Source organism: Acartia tonsa, chromosome 6 (genome assembly GCF_053477335.1).
Source record: "Acartia tonsa isolate MP-2025a chromosome 6, ASM5347733v1, whole genome shotgun sequence".
Taxonomy (NCBI): Eukaryota; Metazoa; Arthropoda; class Copepoda; order Calanoida; family Acartiidae; genus Acartia; species Acartia tonsa.
The window spans coordinates 4,185,923-4,202,141 of record NC_137265.1 but is presented as its reverse complement, the minus strand read 5'-3'; the positions used below and the strand labels follow the sequence as shown (position 1 = coordinate 4,202,141).

At 31.5% G+C, this 16,219-nt stretch overlaps 2 protein-coding genes across 2 annotated transcripts in view; both read right to left on the bottom strand.

Annotated features, from left to right (window-relative positions):
- The window catches only part of LOC145323441 (uncharacterized), a 383,852-nt gene that overhangs the window by 918 nt on the left and 366,715 nt on the right, over positions 1-16,219 (bottom strand). The window contains exons 4-23 of the mRNA XM_080165844.1: positions 15,404-15,600; positions 14,846-14,991; positions 13,567-13,777; positions 13,373-13,429; positions 13,121-13,171; positions 12,352-12,449; positions 11,890-11,953; positions 10,846-10,931; positions 10,269-10,306; positions 9,808-9,852; positions 8,942-9,062; positions 7,366-7,428; positions 6,731-6,836; positions 6,127-6,221; positions 5,566-5,654; positions 5,195-5,269; positions 4,746-4,800; positions 4,217-4,363; positions 3,329-3,676; positions 12-2,765 (exon numbers count right to left, since the gene is read on the bottom strand). Coding sequence (XP_080021970.1) covers positions 12-2,765; positions 3,329-3,676; positions 4,217-4,363; positions 4,746-4,800; positions 5,195-5,269; positions 5,566-5,654; positions 6,127-6,221; positions 6,731-6,836; positions 7,366-7,428; positions 8,942-9,062; positions 9,808-9,852; positions 10,269-10,306; positions 10,846-10,931; positions 11,890-11,953; positions 12,352-12,449; positions 13,121-13,171; positions 13,373-13,429; positions 13,567-13,777; positions 14,846-14,991; positions 15,404-15,600 — 4,846 coding nt within the window. The remainder of the gene's footprint in view (positions 1-11; positions 2,766-3,328; positions 3,677-4,216; positions 4,364-4,745; positions 4,801-5,194; positions 5,270-5,565; positions 5,655-6,126; positions 6,222-6,730; positions 6,837-7,365; positions 7,429-8,941; positions 9,063-9,807; positions 9,853-10,268; positions 10,307-10,845; positions 10,932-11,889; positions 11,954-12,351; positions 12,450-13,120; positions 13,172-13,372; positions 13,430-13,566; positions 13,778-14,845; positions 14,992-15,403; positions 15,601-16,219) is intronic.
- LOC145321609 (F-box/WD repeat-containing protein 8-like) overlaps positions 1-16,219 on the bottom strand; it is a 70,822-nt gene that overhangs the window by 32,395 nt on the left and 22,208 nt on the right. The gene's annotated exons all lie outside the window — the stretch shown is intronic.

The following is a 16,219-nucleotide window of genomic DNA, read 5'->3' as shown; positions in this document are numbered from 1 at the left end:
TAAATCCTTACCTTTTTGGTTGGTGTTTTTCTTAACTCTGCAGTCTTTTCAACAATAATCTCTTCAATCTCATTTTGTTTACAACCATCAGTAGTATTATCTGCAGTATTCTTAGCAACATTATTTGGAGAATTTTGTACATTATGTTTAGCCTCAGCAATAGGAGAATTTTGTACATTAAGCTTAGCCTCAGCAATACTTTTGATAACACTGGATCTTGAAGCTTCACTTGTGTTGGAAGCAGGTACTTCATCTTTTATCAAATTAATTGTAAGATTGTTGGACTTGATTATTTGTGACAATTTATCATTGGATGTCAGTGGTTTGTCAGTTGCCTTTTCAGTACCTTGTAGTACAGCTTTTGATATTGCAGCATTATCACTTTTAATTGGTGGGTTTTCATCAAGATTTTTAATGTTGAATCCTTCATTTTTGATGAATTTATCCAGCATCCCATGTTTAATACCAAAATGAATCGCCTTTAGAATATCCCTTGGTAGACTGAGATTACATTCAGAGCATTTTGTTACACCATCACCAATTTCTTTTAGAATTAAAGTCTTGAAATGTATGACGTAATGTTGTTTTAGTGATCTTATGTCTGGTGAAATTAGAAGCTTATGACACACTGGGCATAATATGTAATGTTTTGAACTCATGTTTGGATTGATGTAAACAGTTTCTGTGTTTGGAGGTAGATTTAATCTTAATAAAAGTTTTGAATTTTTAGCATTTGAATTTTTCAACTTTGATTTGTTTTCCATGTTGACTTTTGTAGCATCCAATTTTGGTTCATTTTCATTGAGAGTTGTTTTATGAAAACCATTTATAGCATTGTTCTCTGTACCTTTCCCATTTTGAGTTGAAATTGTGTTTTTACAATTATCATTAACCTGTTTAATTTTCTTTATATCCAGTTTTGGTTTTGAATGAAGAGAAGTTGTCTTAATTCTAGAAAGTCTTTCTGGCATTTCCAAAATATCCACACATTTACCAGCTGAATATTTATTAAGCAAATCATGATGGAAGGCTAAATGTTGTAAGAGAGTAAAAATAGGTTTGCCTTGTACATCTTTATCACACAAGTAACATTTATTTTTGGACTTTTGTTCAGATAAAATTTCATTTTTACAATGATAGACCAAATGTTTTTTAATGGAAGAACTTTCTGTGGCGGCGATTAAGTCATTGCACCACGGGCAGATTGAGTAAAATTTTATTGCTACATTTTTTCTTGAGTACAACCTTATGCCAGAAAATCCAGTAATTCCATTTTCTTCCATAATTGTTTTGATCCTTAACTTTTCTTCTATCAGTAAATCTTTTCCAACTTGATCTGGGAGTTTTGGTGATTTTTCGTTGGAGGAAACACCATTCTGTACTTTTTCTGGGAGTTTTGATGATTTTTCGTTAGAAACATCATTCTGTATCTTATCATTTTTGTTGTTCAAATGTCCATTTGTAGTATTATCTTCTATCTTTTGTCCCTCAATATCATCAGTGCTAGAATCAACATTTTGAACCAGGGCAATATTGCTGCTTAAATTTTGATCAGTTATCGGATTTTTTTCTTTCTCATTTTCGCCAATAATGTCAGAAATTTTGGTGGCATTGTTGCTTTTTTCAGTAGGCTCAGCGATATTTTTAGTAGGAGAAGAAGTATTTTTATCAATGCCTTTATTCTTTAGATTATCAAAGCCAATAACTTTTTCAGTGTCATAAATATTGGTTGTATTGTTGCTCTTTTCAGTAGGAGTAGAAGTATTTATGGTAGGATTAGCAGTATTTTTATCAATGCCTTTATCCTCTAGATTATCCAAGCTAATACTGTTATCCATCTTATTAGTGTCATTGATGGTTTCAATATTCATATTTTTGCCATCAGCAAAAGTTTCCAGAAGTTTGTGAGTTAGGCCCAGATGACATATAACCTTAGAAGGTTCTTTATACTTAACATCACATTTAGAGCATTGCCCATCCTTAGTGTGGGCTAATATTTTATCTTTACAATGCATTGCAAAGTGCCTAAGAATTGATATTTTATCTATGGATAAGTTTAGTTTGTTGCACCAGGGGCAAATACAATAAAATGCTAATTTTCTATCTTTTCTCTTGTAGGTTTGGACTCCTTTGTAATTTTTTGTCCCAACAATTTGTAAAACTTTCATAACTTCATCAGTTTGGTTCTTAATATTCACAGTGAAATATTTGTGGAGATTATTTGGGAGCAATCCATCAATCTTTTGATGGTCTTTGGCTAGGTGAAAAACCAACTTCTTTTTATGTCCCATATAAGACTTTTTACAAAAATGGCACTCAGAAACATTTCCATTGTTAGAAATGATTAATTTATCCTCTATATGGTGAATAAAATGGGTTTGAAGATCAAATTCAGACTTGAAGAAAATCTTTTTATTACAAAAACTACAATCTTCGCTTATTTTGTTATCACCAAAACTTTCATCATCAGAATTCTCATATGCAGTCAGCTCAATACTTCCATGCTTGATATTATTTTTAGCGTCAGGGCATTCCTCCTTTTTAACCTTGAAAATAAACTCTTCAACAACTTTATGAGCAACCCCAATATGAACCGCAAGTCTGGCCGGCTTGTTGTACTTCTGGCCGCAGTGGCTGCAGGTTGTATCGCTTTTATTTTGTTCCAATATTGTGGCAGCATAGTGGGCGGCTGCGTAGTGATTATACACTTGGGACCATTCCATGCCACTAAAGGACTGCGGGCAGATGCTGCATGAGGAAAAGCTCTGAAAATAAAATAGCTAATGGATAATTTAGAAAAGACAGATATCCTTGACAAATGAAAATATTTATTTATGAAAAATTAAATAAGATCTATTTGCCATGTTTAAAATCCAATCAAAAATATTCCAAATGATAAATGGACAACTTTATGTATCTTTTACATAAATGATTTATTTTACTTTGCAGAATAAATTACCTTTAAGATTTTAAAAATGTTTTTTATTTTCTATGTAATAAAATAAATTACATAATAAATTCTTTTTGATATTAAAAGTAGGTACTTTTAAAATTATCCTAGCTGTAAAAGAATATATATTTAGAAAAAGAAAAAAATGACAAATCGGAAATAAAGTGTATGAAGTAAGAGCAAAAAATATATCAAGAATAAAAAAGAATCTTAACCCGTCAAAAGTGAAAGAATTTTAATTATAGGTTTGTGTATTTTCTTTTTAACAATTTATCCCAATACAGAAAGTACGCAAAATTATAGTCCTAAATATTTATCAATGTTCAATGAAATTATAGATAATAGCACAAAAATAAATTGAATTGAATTAAATCATACCTGGATTTTGTTTTCGTTTTCTTCTGATTTAATACAGCTAAGTCCATTTTCTTTTTTGATATTATCTTCTTTTAAACCATTTAGATTGTTACTTCTCATTGCATCGTTCTTGTCTGTTTCAGATTCTATTGGTTCTTGTTTTAAATCTTCTGATTTTACAAGACTAAGACCATTTAAAGGATCGTACAAGCCAGGCTTGCGGTCAACTATTACTTTCAGTGGTGAGTTGTTCAGCGGTTTTATAACAGATGTAGGAATGTACTTTTCAGTTGTAGAATTTTCAGATAAATGATTTTGAACTGGTGGAGTTATTGGTTTCAGTGGTGTTGTATCACTATCTGTTATCTCCTGAAAAAAAAAATAATTTATAATCAGAAAATCTACACTTTGTGAATTTGCTGATGTTCACAAGTTAGAACCAATACCAGGAATTTTAAGGGATAAGACAATGGCCGAAAAATTAATGTACATTCCTAATTATGATACACAATGGCAAAAGTAGGTTGCGGGTAAAATCCGTAAAGGTGTGTGTTTTAAGGCTTAGAAATAGTAGTAGAACGATAATATTTACTAAATATGTGTATTTCTTATTGAAAAGAACTATAGACAAATTTTTCTAAAAAGTTAATGCCTGAGATAAATTTTTATCGCTCTACTACTGTTTTTAACTTAAAACTCACAATCTTTACGGATTTTACCCGCAACCTACTTTTCCCTTTATCCCTAATGTAAATTATAATTAGTGGTTAAAACGTTTGGACACTCGACTTAATGATCCACATAATCAAAATTTAATAAAAGTATCCAAAGCCAATGAATAAGAAACTTTATTTAGAAACGCAACCTATTCATGAAACTAACCCTTTACTTATCCAACTTGAAATTTACCTTTTTAAGGTTATCCTGCTTCAGAAATGAGAATTGTGACATATTGGCCTTGCCCAGACAAAATTTGACCACCTCCTCAGCCCAATCATGGGCTGTGGTCACAGGCACATTCTGGGCTATGTGGTTCACGTTCTTGGCAGCGTCAATCTTAATAAGAAACAGTCGGTCATTTTTGAGTATTTTTCTATGCGTACTGCGTAGTGTCTCTATAAGTATGCTACTAGAGTTTGGCATGTATGTGTGACAGATAACAACCCTTTTAATTCCTTTATTGCCTAATTTTAAATACTCCCTTTTATAATGGTGACAGAATTTTACTATTTTGTATTATTGATAAATTGTAATTTATTTTTTTATTTTTGACCCTTTACACATACAAACAAAAAGGCTTTGCAAATGCTTTGAAAGTGTTTTTTGAACATAATACCTACAGTTTACTAATAACTCCAAAGTTTGTTTTAAAGATTTGTCCTACAAGTTAAGTTTTTATATTATTTTTGCTGTATTTCGTAGAATTTTTAAATATTACCTTAAAATCAAAAGGTAATCCCATAAGGTGCATCATTTCTCTTACATTGAAATATCTAAAACAAAATATTATTAGGATTTCAAAAAAAATGTTAATACCTAACATTTTTTAATATCCCTAACAAATCATTAAGAATTAGAAATATTTAAAAAAAACTATGAAATAATGTAGCTAGATCTAAAAAAAACCCTAAAAATAGTACCTATATGATATGTGAGGTATAATTTCTTTTTGTAAAGCTTTGTATTAGTCCTGCCTAAGTTTCATTTCATCTTAAAATCCTGCTCCCATCCAAAAAAGAACTTAGAAATATAGTCCCTCAAACTTAAATGCCAATACCCAAAAAACACAATATATTTTTCAATCAATCCAAATTTTATCATTAATGGCCCAGTAACACCCCTCCCCCACGCCATCTTAGTAAGATAAATTATGATTATAAATGTTACCTGTCCTCAACTGGATGAACAGCAGTGATCATACTCTTGCGAATAAGTGCTGGCATGTAATCATGACCCGCAAACCTTAAAATTAATTCATACTTAATTCATAATCTAAGAAAGGTTGCACAAGGCGGTTGCGATGGGGAAATACAGTTATTTAACCCTTTCTCTCCCTCTAGTGTTTTACTCTAATTCTAGCAGATTCCAAAAGGATAATTTCCCAATTTATTAATCAATATTTCATCGATTTCATAAGTAAATCACAATTGGCCTTTTTCCAAATCAACTTATTAATTGTCATTAGGTCAAAACATACGTAAGCGTTACCGACAAACACGAGTAGAGTAGCATCGCTACTAAAGAAAAGGTAAAATTACCTTGGTGAATCATCCCAGTAGCCTTTACCCATTTTTACTTTCATAGCACAGTGCTCCAAATACTTGATGTACGTTCGAGACCCAGATGTCTAAAATATTCAAATTGCTGAGTTTTTATTTTCAGCAGAGATATTTCAAATAAAAAAATCTATTTGGCAACCAGTCAAAAATAGGCAATGAATAAAAATAATGTGCAGTAGAAAAAAAGCAACTCCACCACAAATCTTTGTCATGTTTTTTTTTGTCAAAGCATTTTTTTTTAATTTTTATGGTAATAGCTTCTTCCCCCTAACCTCTAGGTGAGTTAAAAAAATAGCCAAAGACCAAACCAAGACATTTATGCAGCTTCTCTGAAAATAACAGCCCATTCAGTCAGCCATTTTCAAGATCTTTAGCTTCAGACAAATAAAACCTTACTACTTTCTATTATAGGGGTTTGATTTGATTCGAAATAAGAAAAATGACGTAGCAGCAGTAAGAAAATCTACGCTTGGTGCGAGGCTTAATACATCAATGATTACCTATAAAGAAGTACAACATGTACAAGTTATAGATTAATACCTGGTAAAATGAACCTTCAGGATAATTTTCTTTCAGCCACTGTACACATTCTTCCAGCAGATTATTTTGTATCAGATAATCAGTTATAGTTCCCTAGGTATTAGTAGATCTTATAATTTGCATTCATTCGAAACCGATTAATACCTATCCGGTGAATCAGTTCTCAAAAAATATGTCGAGCATCATTCATATTATAACAATTTTTCTACGAATATAAAAACAGTTTTAATCTTATAATTGTACATTTTACATCCGCGGAAAGTTGTTTATAATGCGAGAAATAACTATTCCAGTATGACTTAAAAACCTATCAATATCCGCTGGAATTATATCCAATTCTCAGCCATACTAAAAAATTATGTATATCATCGTAATACATACAATTTTCCAAAATCATTAAAATAAAAATCATAAAAATAATAACAGTTTTGTTAACCCCAAAGGGCCAAAGGTTTTGATATTATAATTTTAAATTTTAATATCCGGGGAAAGCTGTCTTTAATATGATGCAATAAATAAGAAGTATGAATGAATTCTATAACACCATAAAAACGACAGAAATATTTACACATTTTGCGAATCTTAATGTAAGATCTACTTTCCTTTCCAAACTTTTTAGAGAATTGTTCATGCGTCAAATTTTCCTTTTGAAGAACAAATGCGTAAGGCTTGAACCTTTCCGTTGCTTTACCATCAGTCATAAACCAGTCCTGAAATATATTTAGAATTAGGAGAATAGATCTTAAATTCATATCATCTAATCTAATGTCAAATCTTTGGTACTAAGTTTAATATTATTATTGCACTAGGGGAGGGAGGGGTGGAGGTTAGAAAAAATAAAAATAGCCAAAAACCACCCAAAGACATTTATAAAGCTTCCCTGAAAAGTACAATCCATTCAGAAAAAGACATTTCTGAGATATTTAACTTTAGACAAAAGACCTTACCTACTACTTATTAAATAGGATAAACTTAACACAGAAGTTGTAAATAATGACATTATTAGAAAAATCATATTTAGATAGGTAGGTATAGGCTCATAAAATCAATGTTAATCATCAAACAATATCTTATTGTAATATAAGCTATGTAGTAGACATAAACTCTAGAGAGTTTATGCTAAGCTACGTGACAATTTATTCGGGTTTGATTAAAGTGAAACACCTGCCCTAATATTACAAATCTAACTCAGAATTTTATACTACCTACCATAAGTATTGTTTAAGAGTTTGTTTTTACCTTCAGGGAAGCATCTTTGGGTATCTCTTCCAAGTATTCAACCAAGTTCTTCCTTGGACGGCTCTAAAAGAAAAAGTATTATTAGTTCAATTCTTATAATTTTAAGTCTTTCTTCCATCGATTCAGAAACTTGATATTTTGGTACCTATGGATTTAAAAGTTTTATTATTTACTATAAAACATAAGTTTTATTACATAAAATATTATCTTAAAAAAACTATTGAAGTATGTGTCGAACGTTTAAAATCTCTGAAACAGCTAGACTAGCAAATATAAAGTGAAGATTCAATTTTAGAAAAAAAACATCTGATAAACAATCGCATATCGTACTTTTTCTAGTAAAGGGTCAAGAATACGTAAAATGACCAATAGGTAGAGTAATATGAACGACAACGTAAAGACATACCATTTATACAAGCAGTACTAGAGAGAATAGCATTAAGATTATTGGATGTTTTCATTTAAGGATATTTTTCTCACTGTTTTTCCGTTCGAAGATTTGTTCTCCCAATATTTTCTGAAAACGTTGAAAAAAAACACATTTAAAACAGTAAAATCGCAAAACATTAAAACCTAATCTTCATGGGAATCGCTAAACTTTTTAGTATTTGTAAAAATGTTAATTTTTGTAATAATTGCGCTAATGAAATCAAACTATCAATTTATCAAATAAATAAGTAGGTACCTGATAATCTAGAATAGGTACTGTAGGTGATTTCCAGAAGAAGTAGAAAGTTCTGACTTTGTTTATTAAATAGGTACCTACCTTATAGTCTAGGATAGGTACTGTAGGTGATTTCCAGAAGAAGTAGAAAGTTCTGACTCTATTTATGAAATATTTACCTAGCTTATAGTCTAGGATAGACACTGTAGGTGATTTCCAGAAGAAGTAGAAAGTTCTGACTCTGTTTATTAAATAGGTACCTACCTTATAATCTAGAATAGGTACTATAGAAGATTTCCAGAAGAAGTAGAAAGTTCTGACTCTGTTTATTAAATAGGTACCTACCTTGTAATCTAGTATAGGTACTGTAGGAGATTTCCAGAAGAAGTAGAAAGTTCTGACTCTGTTTATTAAATAGGTACCTACCTTGTAATCTAGAATAGGTACTATAGAAGATTTCCAGAAGAAGTAGAATGTTCTGACTCTGAATATTAAATAGGTACCTACCTAAAAATCTAGAATAGGTACTGTAGGTGATTTCCAGAAGAAGTAGAAAGTTCTGACTCTGTTTATTAAATAGGTACCTACCTAAAAATCTAGAATAGGTACTGTAGGTGATTTCCAGAAGAAGTAGAAAGTTCTGACTCTGTTTATTAAATAGGTACCTACCTAAAAATCTAGAATAGGTACTGTAGGTGATTTCCAGAAGAAGTAGAAAGTTCTGACTCTGTTTATAAAATAGGTACCTACCTTATAATCTAGGAGAGGTATTGTAGGTGATTTCCAGAAGAAGTAGAAAGTTCTGACTCTGTTTATTAAATAGGTACCTACCTAAAAATCTAGAATAGGTACTGTAGGTGATTTCCAGAAGAAGTAGAAAGTTCTGACTCTGTTTATAAAATAGGTACCTACCTTATAATCTAGGATAGGTACTGTAGGTGATTTCCAGAAGAAGTAGAAAGTTCTGACTCTATTCTGAGGAATTCCATGCAGTAAGGTACTTGTCTTTATTAGCGAGCAGGAATAGCCATACCTTAAAAGAATTTTAATTGTAAAATTTCTTATGATGTTTGATTTTGTTAATAAAATTCAAGGGAAACTTCGGGAGGGCTCATAAAATAAGAGAGAGAGGGGACAATGGGCTGTTAATTACACTATTCCCCAAAGTTTTACAATAACGTTTTCTTATTCGTTGACTTAGCAACTTTGGGGACTTTATTTTTGATTGGTTGGTTAAATAAGTTGAGTGTTCAAACGTTTCGACCACAAATTTTAATCTTAAAGAAGGTGTAATTTTGTACATCATTTTTGTGTATGTACATTGATTTATCGGCAATGGGGTTATCCCTTTAGATCCCTTTAATAAAATGCTTTAACGGCAGTATATGTGTTTCCATCGATCGTTCCAGAAGCATAAAAAACAAAAGCATAAACTATACATAATGTTAATGCTTTGCTCATGAATTAACATATTCATAAAATAAAATATTATAGTATATAAGTTGCTGGAAATCTCATTAACAGTCACTAACAAAGTATTATAATGATTTAACGAACAAACACTACAATTTATAAAGAAGCTTTGCTGGGACGTCCAAGCTTATTATTTTGACGGGGATAAAATTAAGGGTTTCAACGGTTTGTGGGGATATTCTTATGTATTTTTAAAACTTTTGAGAGGGGTAAAATGAGGGGTTTCAAAGGTAAGGGGGATAAACACCCCTTTACTTCCCACCCTGGAAGTCTATGAAGCTTTGCTTAAGAATTGTAAAACTTACTTTTCTCCAATTCCACGTAGTGTTTTCAAAATGTCATTACCAACTATGACATAATCATTTTGTTTACAATTTCATAAAAAAAATCTATTAAAATATCACGCGTTGTCTACTTAGGTAGGTACTAAAAAAAACTACCGGAAAAGTTTGACTTTTGTCTTAATATTTTTTCCAGCATGGCTTTAAAAATCGATTAATATCCGCTGGATTAGAACTGAAAAATCATGTACAGCATTGTATTACAGACAATTTTCCACGAATATTAATATGAAAATAAAAAGATTAATTCCAGTATTTTATACATAGCCTTCGGCCCCTCAAAGCTAAGAAAACTGGATTTAATCTTTTTAATGTCCGCGGAAAGTTGTCTATAATACGATGCGATAAGTAACTATTCCTCAAATCAAATATTTTTCCTTATGGTAAGAAATGAGTCTTTTGAAATTGTAAAGAAAATAATTCCTGCAGTAAAAAGTCCCGGCGCATTTTCTCCCCAGAAAACCTTCAATCATAGAAATATAGAATTGTATAATGTCAAAATAATAAAAGTTCCGCAAAGATAAAAATTAAAGGGTTTATGTAATATGTATGATAGAAAACTTTTTCTGGTATGTTATCAACTAGCTATTTCTAAGTCCACAATAAATGTCTAAGTATAGCTGCTAAATCCAGACAACTAACTGCCCCAAGTGGCAGAGACCCTTTTCGACTGCTAACAAATTACTTTATGTTATTTTGTAGGGACTCGGCTGTATTCATATTTTTGACGCAATTAGCGGATTTCAAAGACCCAAATCCAATACAAAATCGGGACAGTGTTACATATACAGCTCATGTCCCCTCTATTCTTTTACTTTATTCTGTCAGCCAAACCGGTTTTTTCATGTCTCATTTTCTTTGTGAAATTCATAATTAAATGACTTCTAAATCTTTGAAGTGTGGTTTCAGACAGGATTGGGTTAAATGGTGACAAATAAGCTAAACAAATTATTTCAAAACGTTATTACTCTGACTGACCCAAAAATGTGTATAATTCTATGCCTTAGGTCTGATGTTACTGAGCACAAACTCAGCACTTCTAATCATCCAAACATTCTGTACTGCGTCAGAACCACGGGATTTCTCACCTGAAATTTCACAACAATTGATATATCTTTTTATACCAAATAATACTGGTACCCAAAGTTTTATAAGCACATTCTCTCTTATGTTAGCTAGGGGCAAATTATGATTGGATTGTTCAAACTAGCTGTACCCAAACTTTTCAACCAATAATACCAATCTACAGAAGGGTTAATTTGTTTCTCATAATTAGGGATGAAAATCAATTTATTGATAATTGTCTTATCCCTTAAGATCTCAGACTCTAGGTAATTTAATATGTAACACAATAATAAAGTACCTAATCAGTAACAAAGGGGTAGTTTCACGAAATGTATTTGAACTTTTTTTTAGTGAACCGCATATTTTTTGCTAGTAATAGGTTAAACTATATTTATATGGCATATGTTTAAAAGAATTTCAATTTTCTACCACGTATTTTTAAAATATCAAGACTTAAAAATCGTCTTTTTGTGATATATCCAATTTAAAAAGACCATTTTCTAGTCTTGATATTTTCAAAACTATGTGGTAGAAAATTGAAATTCTTTCAAATATATGCCATATAAATGTAGTTTAACCAATTAACCAGGAAAAAATATGCGGTTCACTAAATTAAGTTCAAATGCATTTCGTGAAACTACCCCTTTGCTGGTTTTCAGGAAGTTTATAGTTTTAATGATTGATATAGACACAGGGAGGGAGGGGACAATGGGCTATTTATTACATTGGTCCCAAAAGTTTTAAGATAACGTTTTCTTATTCGTTGGTTTGAAAACTTTGGGGACTTTTGTTGAATTGTGATTGGTTAGATAATTAAGTTGAGTGTCTACGTTTCAACCATTATTGTAAAATCTAAAAGGGGTAATTTTTGTGTATCATTATTGGGGATGTAAAACAATTTTTCAGCTATTGTCTTATCCCTTTAGATCCCTGCTAAGACATGATTAATCTTAATCACCAACCTGAACTAAGTTTATTTACCTTTTGAAGTGTTTAACATGGATAGACCAGCACATGGACACACAGTTGTTATGAAGTCAATATCCTAAAATACAAATATCCTGATAATTCTATCATTTAGATTTTTAGTTAAATATGTAGGTTAGGTATTCAACTTCGGAAATGTTAAAATCGGCTGATAAAAAATACTATAATTTATTTACAAGTCTCTGTTATACAGACGGAGTGTCGTAGGGTCATTTGTTTTCACATCCTATTATAAAAAGTAGAAATCTTTTTTTTGGGCTATCCGTTTAGATCACTCTAAACCACTGAACCGATTGAGTTATCCATTTTAGGGAAGCTTTACATAGATCCCAGGATAGTTTAAGGCTACTTTTTCGTAAATTAAGGTACTAAATGGTTTAAGGCTTTTTCTGTCATATGCTTCTCAATTTGAATAAATGCAAGGGCTTCGCCCCTTGTTTAATAAAATGTACGTACCCTTGTATATTCTGCTGGTAGATTAGGTGTAACATCCAGGTTAATATAGGGAATTTCAGGTTGATACCTGCGGATTTGTTCATCATTCTTGGCAAAGGCTAAAAAAATAATGCTTTACAGGCAACGAAGCAAATATAATTTTATATAACTTCGTGTGTACGTGCATAGGGAAAAATGTATACTTTAGTAAAATAATACAGTCATCTCTATATATATATATTAACTGGCGGCTTCACCCCTAACCTATAGAGGCTTTGCCTCATGAGGTAATTTAGAAAAAATTTCTGGTGCCAGAATTTAAAAAAAAAAAAATTTTTTGGGGGGGGATTTTCATTTTTTGGGGGGTTGGCGGTGTCCCACAACCCAAAAAATAGCTTAAAATCACCACAGGACCAATAGGTATATACCCTGAAGAGTAGAATCCGATCAGTTCAGTGGTTACCGAGATCTTATGGGACGGACGGACGGACAGACATCAAGCTACTTTGTATTATTAGATAGCAACTACGCCTCTAGCTGAACGTAAAATGTTTTTTTAAACTTATGTTAAGATCAGATGTTTATCAAAAATATTTTCTCGGCCGATTTTTTGCGATTTATCTTGGGAGAGTGGTGGTACCCTCCTCCAAAATAGTTATAAACATTCCCATGACTTGTGAGGAGAACCATAATATCAGTTCAGCAAATAGCGAGATCCTTCGGTACAGACAGGCAGACATCCTGTTACTTTATTATAAGGATTAGCTATGTATAATAAATCAATTAAAACCTGAGTAAGATAGATGATACAGAGGCTTCACTCCAGTTGCAGACTCACAACCTAATTAAATAATAATCTCTAAGATCTCTTAAACGGCAAAAATTTTGAGGTAAAGATGTGTAAATATCTACCCCACACTTTTGTATCCATATCATATTCTTTCTACTTAGATAAGTTTTCTCTGTTTGTTAAAATTAATATTGAGTGAAAAAATTGTTGAAAATAATTGTTATGAAAATAAATTTTAAATAAAAATATTACCTAATGCACAACCACCCAATAGTGGTATAATAGTTCCCCATCTCAAGGAGGCCTTGTCTAAATAAAATACAATTTATTATTATTAATTCCGTTTGGGTAGGTATTAAACTAAATAAATGGAATTTAAAGATGAAAGAACATCTTCAAAGTAAAATTTCGATGCACAGCTTTCTCAATTTAACAAAGGAACTAACCTTTAGTTTCAATGCCATAATCTTCAAGCTTCGGAAAAACAAAGTTTTCAATAACTTGCTTTTGTTCTTCTTTTTTAATCTTTTTCAGCTTGGGTTCTTTAGGTGCTTTGGGAAGCGTATTCTTTCTTTTTTCCGTTTTTTGTTTTGGTTCCTTTTCAGATGTTGACCATTTCTCCAATATTACTTTTCTGTTAGAGCATTTTTTTAATTGCTTTTTTTATGTTTTAAGGTTATAGTACCTATGCTTACCTGTTAAAAAAGATACCAGCGGCTACGCCCCTAACATCTAGGGACTCTGAATTTAAAGGCATAAAGGGGGGCTAAATAAACAGCTTAAAACCATGCAAAGACTTAAATGTAAAAATAAATAGCCTAAAACCTTCCAGGTACTTATGAGAAGAATCCCTGAAATATAGAACCAAATTGGTTCAGTGGTTAGCGAGATCTTTCGCTACAGACAAAAAAGCTTACTACTTTATATCATAAAATATGTTGAAGTCTTTGCCAGAGGTAATCTTAGAATAGGTGCAAAAAAGTCATGAAAGCTGATTATAGATATCTTCAAATACCTTTATTGGCGAATTTTAAAATTTTAAAAAATGAGCTTGAGACGTAAGAAAACAAGGATGACAACATTCATAAAAGCGAAGCACTGAAACGGTAGGACAAACGGACATTAACACTTTTATAGTGTCAGAACTGAATAATCAGAATATAAATGTATAAGAGTCGAAGCGAAATTGTAAGTAAATTTGTAGAAAAACTGTTTATACAGGATAATGTTTATGGACATACTTACATTTTTAGGACTTGATTATAGAGTTGGTTCGCTTCTAATATTATACTTTGTTGTCCCAGGAATCAATATACAAAAAATCAGAACAATCGGATGATTAGATCACATAAAAATTTGTTGTTAAAAAAGTAAAAAAATCAACATGTTTAAAATGGACGTACGGACATTTTGGTAATGATTATAGAGTTGCTACGCTTTCTAAATCGTACCTAACTATTTAAGGAATCACCATGCAAAATTTGAAATCGATAGGACAATTCTAACATACCTATATTAATGAAAAAAAGCTATCCGTTACGCACGGACGGACCGACCCTAATTGTAGAAAAGCTTCGCTTTTAAAAAACGCCTAAAAAGGTTGATAGAAACTGTGCTACTTTTTGAATTAAAAATACTTATCTAATGTAAAACTAAATAGGTATTATTTTTTGGTAATTACTAGAATTCAAAAAGAGACATATAAATTATAACAATAAAAACTGCTTTCCTTTTAGGACCCGACGTGGCAAAAATATGTCCATTTTCCACTTTGAAGTTGCCTTGGCTGGGATTATAAAACTGTTGATGATAGGAAGGATAGGTGGAACCATTTTGATTTGCATGGCCACTACTTGATGGCTGACTTGAACCTTCGTAAGAATTAAATGTAATATACCTAGTCATATAAAAAGAATAGGCATTGTAAACATCAATTTTAAAAAAATTTAAACGGATAGTGCTAAAAATGGAGGGTTATTTAATCTTTTCCTTTTATTCATCCATTTTAAAAAGCTAACTTATGATGTATACAGACTTGACAAAACGTTTTTAGTTGAATATACAATTATAGGCTGGAAAAATAAAAAAAATATTAAAACATTAAAACTAAAATAGGTACTTAGGTTAGGTACTTCTTAGGTAACAGCAGTAAAGTAAAAAAAACTATTTGCTAATATATACCAAAATAATTCCCCATTAATAAGCTTGGAGCATGATATGTAGGCATTCAAATTGAATGATACTATTCATATTTCATACCTAACACATTTTCATGTCACTAACCTGGCTGTTGTCCATATGGACTGTATGGCATCTTTGCTTGTGAATGATGACTACTATGCGGAGAATTATGATTTCTGTAAGGAGAATAAGGATTACTTTGAGGTGAATGTTGATTATTATGCGGATAGTGATGACTTGGATATTTTAGTTGCTGGATTGAAGGGAGTGGTTTGTGTTCTTTTAACACAGTCAATTCTTTCAAGGACAATCAATTTATTAGTAATAAATAAAATAATACAGATTGTATTTAAGCAAACATGAAAAAATAATATACTTAAGGTATTTGCCACATTCAAAAATGTTCCTATATATCTATTTTTCTACCCATTCTTTTACAATGTATAGATACCTCAGTAAACTTGAACTAAGGGGGGGGGGGGGGGGGTTAATGCAACCATCTCGTAATCAGTGAGCAAATGGCACTTAGAATTCGAATTTCGACCTGAAATTTTGCATGAGTAATCCTTGGTAGGTCTATTTTCCCTAAATTTAACAAAAAGTTGGAAAAGTAGCGGCTAACGGCTGGCGGCTCAGCAGTTTTGCCATTTTTCGGCTACCAATTGTTCAAATTATTCACGAAACCTATCTCCACATAATACTCTTTGCTACTCCAAAACGCTATCAAACGGTTCTAAACGGTAGCTGTTGGTACTAGAAGTTTTAAAAATGGTTTTTGCTATCATTTAACTTGAATTAAACCAAAAATATGTTTTAAACAGTTGATTCCTACGTAATTGACGATGGATTTACTCTAAAAATAGGCAAAAAACGGCTGAGCCGCCAGCCGTTACTTTTCCAACTTTTTGTTCGATTTAG